At 42.4% G+C, this 11,546-nt stretch overlaps 1 protein-coding gene across 1 annotated transcript; it reads right to left on the bottom strand.

Annotated features, from left to right (window-relative positions):
* Nucleotides 1–267: 267 nt before the first annotated feature.
* On the bottom strand, nucleotides 268–11,516 carry Mrpl47 (mitochondrial ribosomal protein L47). The gene is made up of 7 exons (XM_028872661.2): nucleotides 11,218–11,516; nucleotides 8,492–8,637; nucleotides 7,946–8,006; nucleotides 5,610–5,706; nucleotides 3,444–3,574; nucleotides 2,138–2,233; nucleotides 268–487 (listed from the first exon to the last, which is right to left on the bottom strand). Exons 1-7 carry the CDS (start codon nucleotides 11,313–11,315, stop codon nucleotides 364–366), a joined length of 753 nt encoding a protein of 250 aa, XP_028728494.1. The 5' UTR covers nucleotides 11,316–11,516; the 3' UTR covers nucleotides 268–363.
* Between the last annotated feature and the right edge of the window lie 30 nt (nucleotides 11,517–11,546).

The following is an 11,546-nucleotide window of genomic DNA, read 5'->3' on the forward strand; positions in this document are numbered from 1 at the left end:
GGAGACTGAACCTGAACTCTGCCTGGTTTTAGCAGCAGCAGCAGCACTTCCAGAGTTAATTAACATGCTATGTTATCCCCAAGAACAACTCATGTCATTTGAATAAGAGCTTTTTTTTTTTTCTTCTTTTGGTTTTTTGAGACAGGGTTTTTCTGTGTAGCTTTGGTGCCTGTCCTGGATCTCTGTAGCCCAGGCTGGCCTTGAACTCACAAAGATCCACCTGCCTCTGCCTCCCGAGTGCTGGGATTAAAGAAGTGCGCCACCACGGCCTGGCAAGAGCATTCCTTTATCACTGCTTGACATAGTCACAGGTCAGGCAGGACACAGACTGCTGCAAGAACAAATGGACTTCTGGATCTCATCTTAGACAGTACTTGACTTCCGGTCTTGAGAGAGATGGGGGAACTTGGCCTGAAGTAATTTTTCTTTCTTTTTCTGTAAGTTTTTCTTTCTTGCTTCAATTCGGGCATGTTTCTCAAGTCTCAGTCTAGAATTAAAACATAACAGCAACTTAGACAAAATCATCCCTGTTTCTCAAAGCATGTCCAAGCCAAGTACATAAAAGCCACAGTCATGTTAGGATAGTGGAAGTCAAACCATCTCAGTACTGTGCTTGCAGAAACTGAGAAGCCATGAAGCAGATTTCTTCAGCCACTTGGCATCTTCACTAGGTCTTAAGTGTGGACAGGTTTCAAAGCTTAGGATCAACACCAGGGGGTGGGAGTGAGCAAGGTGTTAGGGGACTGTAGTTCTCACTGGTGAAAGGAGCATCTAACTAGAGTGGGTGGTACAGGATGCGACTGGAGACATGGAGCTAGTGTATAGCTTGAAACAATGTGATAAAAGCCTTGAAAATCATGAAGCATAGTGCAGAGTAAGGCTACTCAGCAAGAGGCGATATTAGAGTAGACACTGGAAGAAGGCAGATTCAAAACAGTGCCAGAATTGGAAGGGCAGACTGAACCCACAAGACTGGCACTGAGATAAGGGGCAGTTTTAGGGTCCTCACCGCACAGATGCACTATGGCAAAAAATGCAGTTGGGTGTGCACGCCTTTAATCCCTAGGCCTGGGATGGCAGGTGCCAGGGCTACATAGACCCAATCAAAAAACAAAAGGAACAGAGGGAGATTGTTCAGAGAGGAAGATGAATAGTTCGAATGGATTCTAAAGTGCATTAAACATTCTAATGCCCGGTCTAAAAACTAAAATGGCTGGTGATAGGGATCAGCAGAGAGACACCTGACTTTGATCCCCTGAACCTGGACTACAGGAGAGAACCGCTCCTGTAAGCTGTCCTCTGACTTGTACACACATCATCCATGCTGGCATAGTATGTACATGTGCACACATATGGGCAAACAATTACGTTTCTTTTCTTCTCTGGATTAAGTTTTGGGGTAGAAACATCAGTTTGTGACGAACTTTGCTGAGCAGAAAGTATCCCTGGAAGATTGTTTATCTGCAACAAGATTGACCAGTGGTCTTGTACCCAGTCCTGCCGCAGCCGCCGCAGTGCTGGGGTCACAGGTGTGCCCAGCTAAAGGCTGCTCTGTATTGTGGGCATGTCCCTTCATTCTGACATGCATCTTGCATCTCCCCGCCTCCCTTCTAACTGCGGTTTGGGGATTAAACTGTCTTTCAGCTTGTCTGCCAAGAACCCTGCCTCGTTTCTTAAGTGTCAGCTGGTGTCTTACGCGTCTTGGGCGACTACAGTTCTCTATCAGAAGCACCATGTTCTCCCTGTTCCCTGTCTCATGTAAACTAATGCAGAATCTGCTATGGGAAATGCCTGAGGTTACAGCCTGCAGCATGGCACGATCTCAGACCCTCCCCTTTCCTGAGCCTTGGAACAGGAGCTTACACTCCACTCGGTGCAATAGGATTTCACTCTTATTTTCAGACACACACAAGTCATACAGCTTTCTAGGGATACACACTATTGATACAGTGACTTTATGAAGAGTTAGATTTTAGATACATGGCTTCAATTTTCGTTTTTAACCTAGAGCTTTTTTTTTTTTTTAAGGTAATGAAAATGTGTTAGTTATGTAATAGAAATCAAAGTATAAAGAAAGTATAAAGAACATAAAACATGGTATAAGGAGGCAGCTTCATCATGAGGACATTGTGCTCACCTGATAAAGTGATCCACATAAGGCATCGCAAAGAAGCGTTTCCTGTTGTATCTTTTATTTAGGTACCAAGGTACAGGCCACTGCTTGAATTTGTGCCTGCCAAAAAAGTGAAGTTATTGCTTTATACAGAATATTTCACAAATTTTACTTTTCATTGTTTCCTAATTGGCCTCAAATAAATTAACCCAAATAAAAACAATAGAAAACGGGGCCAGGAGACAGCTAAGTAGGAAGGTACTTGCCACCTGAGTTCAATCCTTAGGACAAGTGTGTGAACAGGAGCAGAAAACCGACTCCTGCAAGTTCCCTCTGACCTCCACACACGTGCCACAGCACATACAAGCACACATACAAATAGGTAAAGTAATGAATGTTCTTTTTAGTTATTAGAAAATACAATTAAAAATTACATGCTGGAGTTTTTTCAAACAGAGCTATATCCCTAAATCCTTGGAAGAATTTTTTTTTTTGGTTGTTGTTTTTCACACACACACACACACACACACACACACACACATACACACACATATATTTTGAGACAGTTTTTCTGTGTAGTCCTGGCTGTCCTCGAACTCTATAGACTAAGCTGGCCTTGAACTTTTGAACTGCCTCTCCAGTGCTGGCATTAAAGGCGTGTGCCACCACAGCCCAGCTCCTTGGAAGAGCTTTAGAGTGATAGGTTTTGGCAATTTCTCTTTCTGCGTTGGATTAGATGGCTCCTGATTGGATGGCTGAGATTCCACATCAAGTGGGAAGGTGCTGTTTTTAAGGCCTTAGGTTCAGAGAATGTCCAGACACCTCAAGCCTCGACACTTGCTGACTCACATTTAAGATACTATATGTCCATGAGTTAGTTTATCCTGGCTCCTCTGGGGTGAGTGACATCCAGGTCCTTCCCTGAAGAAGGTAAGCTGTTCATTACTTGGCCCAGGGCTTATCCCAATGCCTGTGAAAGAAGCAAACTGACCTTGTTACTCAGGAACTTTCAAGTCCCAGGTTCTTCTTAGTGGGCAAGGTGGGCAGAGGAGTATCTGAAATTAGCTCTCGGACTTTTAGGATCTGGAATTGCATGTGTAGAGGCAGGCTTTTCTGTCAGAAGTGGTTAACCCACAGGGATGAGTTGTATGGAATTTGTTTTTACCAGACAAAGCAAGCTTGGTGCATATTTTGTGCTCTAGGAGATGGATGGGGGCCTCTCTCTACCTAGGATCTCTAATATAGCCACAGGGGAGGAGTTTTAAAGGTACCGAGAGGGGTGACAAGGCAAGCGATCTCTACTCTTAGAAGTCACAGTGTAATCATGTACCAGATAATTCGTCCGAAGATGTCCCTTCTCCAAGCACCAGGTCTTGCTTTTTCTTGACCGGTCTGAAGAAGCCTTAGTGCATCTTCCCTCTCCTGAACAACTTTATCTAAGGCATCCATGGACTTGACAACCTGAGGTGACAAAGAGCCAGTGTCAGCCTCACCTCAGCCTCAGTTCACAGAACTCAAGGTTGTGAAGCAGGGAATGGGTGACGTTTCTATTTAGAAACCGCTCTTTCTAGTACTTCCTAGGAAGCCCTTTTAGCACAGGTATGTGCCCACAGGTGTCTACAGTACGACTTTTCTGTAACCTATTTGAAGTTGTATCATTTCATTTCTTTTTTTTTTTTTTTTTTTTTTTTTTTTTTTTTTTTTTTTTTTTTTTTTTTTTCCGGTTTCTCTGTGTAGCTTTGCTTTCTGGAGCTATTTAGCAGCTGCTCGAACTCAAGAGATCGCTGGCTCTGCTCCGAGTGTGGATTAAGTCGCACCAACCCCGCTTCATTTCATTTCTTAATAATTGGTTTTCATGTATTGTAGCAGGCCTTTCTTTGGGCCACCAGCTCACAAATGACATGGAGACTTATTATTAAATTATAAAAGCTTGGCCTTAGCTTAGGCCTGTTCCTAACTAGTTCTTATATATTAAATTAACCCATATTTTTAGTCTACATTCTTTTACTTGGCTCAGTTACCTTTGTACTGCCCATCCCACTTGCTCCACATCCGGCTGGCACTCTACCTTTCTTCCTCTCTGTCCCGAAGTCCTGCCTAACCTCTTCCTGCCTAGATAATGGCCATTTAGCTCTTTGTTAAAAACAGTGACACATCTTCATATACTGTAAAGGAATATTTTGTAATAATGTATCAGTTCTGTTTGGAGTGGACACAGCTCTAACAACATTTGAAAACACAGTAAGCCAACCATGCATAACCGTGGCTGCCTTTGTTAGAGCAAAACAAGCTTCCATCTTGCCTGGTCACTGCTGGTCACTGCTTCGCTCACATGCTCAGCCTCACTTCATTTGCTGACAGTTACTGTCCAAACTGGACCAGCAGGACGCAAGAAAGGCGACAGCTAAACTTTGCCAAGACAAGGTAGGAAAGTCCTTCAAAATTCCTGCTTCACAGGAAAGTCTGTCAGATATGCTAGGCCTGTAGGCCAGAGCTGGATGCCTTAATGTTGCAGAGAAACTTTGGGTGACTGTCCAGACAACCTGATGTTCCTGTCAATAGGTTCATCCTTTTGGCGTCTTTGATGGAGTTGAAGACTAAATAATTATAATTATAGTTTTCCTTGTTATAATAGAAAGTAAATTAGATAAAAAAAACTTTAGATTCATGAAGATACATAATTATTTCTAATTTTGCCAAATGCAAATGGATTGGATATTGTTACTGTAATTCTTAGTAACTTTTTGTTGTATATAGTTTTACTATATTAAGGTTAAAACCTTTCTTTTAAATTAGACAAAAAGGGGGAAATGTTGTGAAACAATTCTTTTCTACACTATGAATGCCTATTACTCTCACTGATTAATAAAAAGCTGACAGGCCAGTAGCTGGGCAGGAAATTAGGTGGGAAAGCCAATCAGAATGATGGGAAAGAGGGTAGAGTCAGAAGAGATGCTAGCAAGCCACTGAATAAGCAGGATGTGTAAAAATGAGGTAACAAGCCATGAGCCACATGGCAAAGCATAAATAGAAATATGGGGTAATTTGAGTGTAAGAGTTAGCTAGTAACAAGCCTGAGCAATTGGCTGAGCATTTCTAAGTAATATTAAGCCTCTGAGTTGTTATTTGGGACCGGGCAGTCAGGACAGGGAAACATTCATCTATACGTGGCTGCTTCAGAAAGCAGTTCAAGAGAGACTTACCGTATGGCCTGGCAATTTTACTCCCAGGTCGCTACTCAAGGTAAATAAAAATCAATACCCGTTTGTAGGTTGGAAGTTGCAACTAAGAATAAGGAGACAGCAGAGGGGCATGACACTTGTTTGGGGTGACAAAATGCTCTCAAGTGAAACTGTTGGAATGGTGTATAAGATTCTGCAAACTTACTAAAAAAACCACACAAATAGAAAAAAGGTTTGAAAGAAATGTAAGAACCATATACTCATTCCCTTTTAGCTTTTACCCCATCCAGGAGTCTTAGCTCCCATAAGCCTACCTTTTCCAACCGCTCTGGACTTGGCATTGGCAATACCTGTCGCTTGGCCTCCTGTTCTAGAGTTAGAAGCATGTTTCTTTCCTTCAGAAGGACATACCTGTACCAAACACAAAGGCACGGTGCTATTCAATAGTGATTTCTTACATCAAAATTAAAAGCCCCCAAAGTCTTGAAGTCCTTTGGAAACCTCACACAAGGGCATCATTCCAAAGAGCTGTCCTTCAGTCTAACCAGGTGCTACACCTTGGAGGAGTGCTGGAGGGTTATCATGCCATAGTCCTCCATCCCACAGGGAAGGAAGATGGGTAACATCTACTGAGGAGCTATTTCACACCTGAATGCTAAGCATCCCAATCTTTTCACAACCTTTGGAGTTGGCACTACTAATTCCCTCTCTCTAACAAAGACAATGGGTCACAAAGCAAATTCTGGATTCAAATCTCAAGAACCTCTGTGTAAAGTCTACCTTTAAGCTACAATGCCACTCCAATGTGACCTACTGGGTAAGGGAGACAACATGTATTACAACAGTTAAGGGGTAGACATGAGACACCTCTTCTAGAGCTAAGGTGACCAGAGAAAGCTTCCTAGTGATGGGATTTAAGATGGAAGGGAACAAGCCAGCCAGAATCTAAAGCATTGACTTGGCTGAGCTGGGAAAAGGAGGCTTTGTGAACATTCCAGTTTCAGAATTAAAGTAGTAACCATGGAGGGCAGGGCAAACAAGACAAAAGAACAGGGAGCTTTAAACTAGGGTCCACAGTCCTGGAGGAGGAGTGACAGAAGACACTGGTTATAGCAGTGAGGGTTGAAACAGTCCTAAATTCACATTTATTGATAACTCAAAACAGTGCTTTAACTAAAACTTACTTCTCTATAATAAATAAACACAGGATGAGTGTTTTTTGTAAACACTAGGCAATTCTTTAATCTGCCAAGAAAGAGAAATAATCCTTCAATTGGGATAAAAATTAAGTGTCTACTAGAGTGCCCAGGCAGATAACAGTTGTGAGGGAAGTGGTTTGAGTGACAGCGGACAGGTGAGGAGCTGTGTAGGCATTGCTATGCACACTGACTGGTACTATCAAAGAGGCAGGGAGGTCTAATTAGTCAAGAAGCCAAAAGCCTACATACATCGTGAAACTTCCCCTAAACAAGTACGGTTTAAATAAAACAGATTGGGTTAAATACTAGAATATAACCTTGTCTTAACCCTCTCAGACCTCCCGGGGCCATGTGCCTACATTCCCAACTAACTGGGATAATCGGCTAAAACCCCAGGCCATGAAACAGTGAGTAAAAAGGAAGGCAGAAGTTGGGAATGATCTGGCCCACAGTACGACTTTAGTTGAGACATTATCTTCTAAATGTCTTTTTAGAACAAAGGAAAAAAACCTGCTTGAAATGGAACATTCTTGCTCTTTTAATATTTCCAATTTTTTAAATAGCCTTCTAAACAAATGGGGTGGGGAAAAAAGAAACAGGAATGTATTCAGGGCAAAAGAACTCTGGATCTCAGTAGGTCCATGTTTCACTTGTTGCAGATTTTTTTTTAGACGATTAGAGCCTTCTCGCTCAGTTTTGTGTTCTCTGTGTGCATGCTGTTTCTATTAAAGGCCTCACATTTTGTTAAATGGTTGATACTTTATTGCCTTGGAAGCCTGCTTAGCTTCTTGCTAGTGTTTAAGGCTCCTATGAGTTGCAGATAACAGGGTTCATTTTTTATTTATTTATTTATTTAGGGTTTTTTTTTCGAGACAGGGTTTCTCTGCGTAGCTTTGCACCTTTCCTGGAGCTCACTTGGTAGCCCAGGCTGGCCTCGAACTCACAGAGATCCGCCTGGCTTTGCCTCCCGAGTGCTGGGATTAAAGGCATGTGCCACCACTGCCCGGCTGCACCACCACCTCCTGGCTAACAGGGTTCATTTTAACAAACAGGTGAGTCACCTTTTGGACTATAAATATAAGAAAGTTTGTACAAGGTCTCTCTCTACTGTCAGAATTTATATTAAACAATAAATTAACAAGGAAGGAGGAAAAGGGCAAGCAGTGTAAATGTGACCAACCAGTCCCAATGTCTGTTCTGAGTTTGTTTCTTGACACTACTGGTTTAATGGCCTCAGTCTGACTCTTAGAGTACTTACGGAAAAACTTTAAATTCCTATTGCTGTTGAACTGTGAAACATCTGTCTCAATGTAATCCTCTGACATATTTATACAAAGCTCATATGATCACCCACTGTACCTCGAAACAAATCATTTTGCCCAATTCTTTATCACATGGGTGTAGTTTTGACCCCACTGTTAAACTGTAGCATTTCAATGCAGAACACCCACCAAAGTTTATGTAAGTCTTCATTACTTTTGTTCCTTAGCTGCTGGCAGGTCCATGAAGCGCCTATGGGAATGAGAAAGGTGAAACATTAAATGATGCTTCTAGCTCTATGCTCCTGGCTGCTTACCCACTCTTACAATCTGTTTCTGTATCTGTAAAATGTGGAACAGAATTATTATATTCCATATGATTAGAATTCAATTAGGTAACATGGAGACAGCAGTAACATGACTGGCATGGCATTCAAAGACTGCTACTATTTGTGTCAAATGCATTTCCATTCCCAATGTCACTACAAATTATTTTAATTATTACTAAAAAAAAAAAAAAAGCCAACTAAAACAAATCCCAACCTCATGTTAGTTAACACTTTCACTTTCAAAGTACCCTTCTCTTAGACATCCCACCAACCTGCCATGGAAGTATTCCTTCTGTTATAAGAATAACCTTTAAAACCCACAGCAAATTCTAAAAGGAAACCCTAAACTGGACAATCCTAGGATGATGGAGGCTCAATCAATTAATACAGACCATTCTAAATAGCTCACCAGATTTGACCTTTTCTTCCCCCCAATTCTTTGGGTCATCAAAAAATTCTTCTAGTCCTTTCCTTGACAATGTGGTATGAAGTAGTTTACACTGGAGAAAAGATGTGACATGTGGTGTGTTCTTGTGCAACAAACTAAGAGAAAACCTGCAATCAAAAACAAATAAGTAATGGTTAAAGTTCATGTTTATATTTTATAAGCAAGAAACATTTCTTTATTACAATGTCAAAAATTCTACCCAGGATTTTGACCCCAGAGGTAGTAAACTTTAAACGTGTTAGGAAGTACTTTTTATTTTATAGATTGCTACCCTATAGTATCAGAGACAACATATTTACACAATTACATACAGGTATCTTTTTATTTTATTTACTATTAGTGTGTATGTGTGTGAGTACACACATTCATGTGCCATGACACACATGTAGAGGTCAGAAGACAACCCCAGTTTTCTACCTTGTTGAAGCAGTCTCTAGTTTAATGCTGCTCTGCTGAACACTCCAGGTCAGCAGGTTTGAAAGCTTTTGGTTGTTTCACTTTTTCTGCCTCCTATCTGGGCATAGGGATGCTGGGATTACAGATGTGTGCTTGCTACTGCACCCAGCTTCTGCTACACAGGTTCCTGGGGTCAAACTCAGGTCAACAGGCATGAATGGCAAGTCCAGTCTGCCTCCTGAGCCACCTTGCTGAACCCCACAATTATATTTTAGAATAACATCTTTAGGTGCTTCCTCCATCGTAGCAAGTCCATCTATGAGCAGATCTAAACCATTCCGAAAGTGAGCTTTGCAACATTAGAAAGGCACAGTGTTTCTCCTTTAATCCAGTAATTCTGTATCTAGAGACTTTTAACATCAGAAATGGGAGTTCACAGATTAAGATGTCCACAAAGGAGTTAAATGTGGTATCAAAGAGTCGTTAATTACGTAAACATACAACTAGGTAATTGCTAATTACTGTACAACTGCATGAAAATCTTATGCAGTAATTTAGAAATTATGTTTCTAAAAATATTTAATGACCTGGTAAAAATGACCTATAAATAAAATGTGAAATGTTTCTCAAGTGCTGTCTTCTTACCCAAGAGTGTTTGACTTGACTCTTTGTATGTGTTCTGGGGATTGAGGCCAGGGCCTCAGGCATGTTAGATAAGTGCTCTACACTGAGCTACATTCCCTACGCTTGACTTGAATCTAATTATGATGAAATAATCAAATGGAGGCATATTCTAAAAAAAAACTAATCCTACCCAAAATGCCAGTATCACGACAAAGGAAAAAAGAACCATACTGGAATAATGGCAACTGGTGCAATAAATGATCTTTCATTGGGTCCTGAAGAAAAGAATGGAACTGAACGGAGACAAAGAAACAGGGGGGAAAAAAGAGTAAAGAAGGGAATTATTAGTGCAATTTTATTTCTACTGTGGATTGCATGCTGAACAACAGCAGCAGTGTATCCCTGAGGGTGATCGCTGGATCATACTTGGTAAGGAAATGTCCTAGGTTCTAGGTTCAGACTGGACCTCTGTCAAATAGTGCAGAAAAAGAAGCATAAACACAGAGATCTTGAAAATGTGACAAGGTGACAATGACTGGCTACTCGGTGAAGAGCATATGGTTACTGTTTTATTCTAATAACTTTTCTCTTGTTCTGGGGAAATGATGGCCAAATTAAAGAAGAAATGGCAATGTGTTATCTGGGGATGCACAACTGCCTTTACCATCTTCAAATTCTTTGCCTCTCTTCTGAGTGACTTTATTAAAAAAATACTAAAATTATTTCATTAAAAAAATTTAAGGTTTATGTCTATGAATGTTTTCCTTGCGTATGTGTGCACCACCAGACTGTGGCTAATGCCTTCAGAGGTCAGAAGGCAGGCCTCGGATCCCCAGTTAAAGATGTTGGTGAGCCACCACACGGGTGCTAGGAGCCTAACTTGAGACCTCTGCAAGTACAAGTTCTCTTAACCCTGAGCCCCAAATTATTTTATTTATTTTCTCTCCATCCCCAATTTATTTCATTGTTAGGAAAAAAGATGATGAAAGACGAACTAATTTATTCAAATTTGCCACCTTGATCAAGTTACAACTCTGCAAAATTTTTAAAAGCTAATTTCCGAAGCTAGTGTTAATAATACAGATAAACAGAGCACAATAGCTGTGTGTTCGACCAAACATGGGTTGCTTCCTTCAATTAATCCGAGGTACACTAAAACTATTTATAAAATTCGGCTCGTGTAGGCAAATGTCAACGAAGAGTAAGTTGTCTCTCTTTCTCACACTTGCACAGACACCTTCTGTGGCCTCAGTTCTCATCACTTAGTATCTGCCGGACAACGGTTCCGAACCCGACGGTTCAAATCCCTCTCTGCCTTACACCTGGCGAAGCCTTCCTTCCCTTCCCGGCTCCAGACCCTGGGGAACGTCGCTCCCAAGCCGCGCAGCCCAGCACAGAGCGTGTCCGAGGAAACAGGGCATCTCAACACCCAGGCCCCGGACCCGCGCAGCCCAGCACAGAGCGTGTCCGAGGAAACAGGGCATCTCAACACCCAGGCCCCGGACCCACGCCCGCAGCACCGGAAGGCTGGCGAAGCGCGGGATGCGCCAGGGTGGGCGACTGCAAGGTCACGGCCCTCTGCCCCCCCACCCCCAGGTGACCCCAGCTCCGCACTCTGCAACGAGCACCCAAAGGCGGGGGCAGTCATCCTTTTCCTCATCACTTACCCGGAACCAGCAGGGGCCTTGGGATTTACTAGGGAGCCGGCAGCCTTCAGGAACGCTGAGGCTCCTCTACAAATACCCACTACCCTGGTCGCAGCCATGTTTCTAAAGTAGACTCACTGGGCTGAGTCTACAATGTCACTTCCGTTGCTGCGTGCCGACAAGTGAAGCAAACAGGAACAGGTTTTGCCCTTACTAAACGCGGCCTCTCTCACGGCTTTCGCCCCAACCCACTATCGGCCATAGAGCGTCTGTGGGCTCTCTTGGCGCTCCCCATCGACGATGTCGTCACGTCTGCCCGCGAGCGCCCATCTGTGAAGCGAACAGGAACC

The sequence above is a fragment of the Peromyscus leucopus genome, chromosome 6, assembly GCF_004664715.2.
Source record: "Peromyscus leucopus breed LL Stock chromosome 6, UCI_PerLeu_2.1, whole genome shotgun sequence".
Classification (NCBI taxonomy): domain Eukaryota; kingdom Metazoa; phylum Chordata; class Mammalia; order Rodentia; family Cricetidae; genus Peromyscus; species Peromyscus leucopus.

Excerpts from the sequence above, each read along its gene's own strand:
- Mrpl47 (XM_028872661.2), bottom strand. The coding sequence starts at position 11,315 with ATGGCTGCGACCAGGGTAGTGGGTATTTGTAGAGGAGCCTCAGCGTTC. Across the intron at positions 8,638-11,217 it reads AAGGCCCCTGCTGGTTCCGG|GTTTTCTCTTAGTTTGTTGC; the intron begins GTAAGTGATGAG and ends TTTTGATTGCAG. Across the intron at positions 3,575-5,609 it reads GTCCAGAGCGGTTGGAAAAG|GTTGTCAAGTCCATGGATGC; the intron begins GTAGGCTTATGG and ends TTGTCACCTCAG.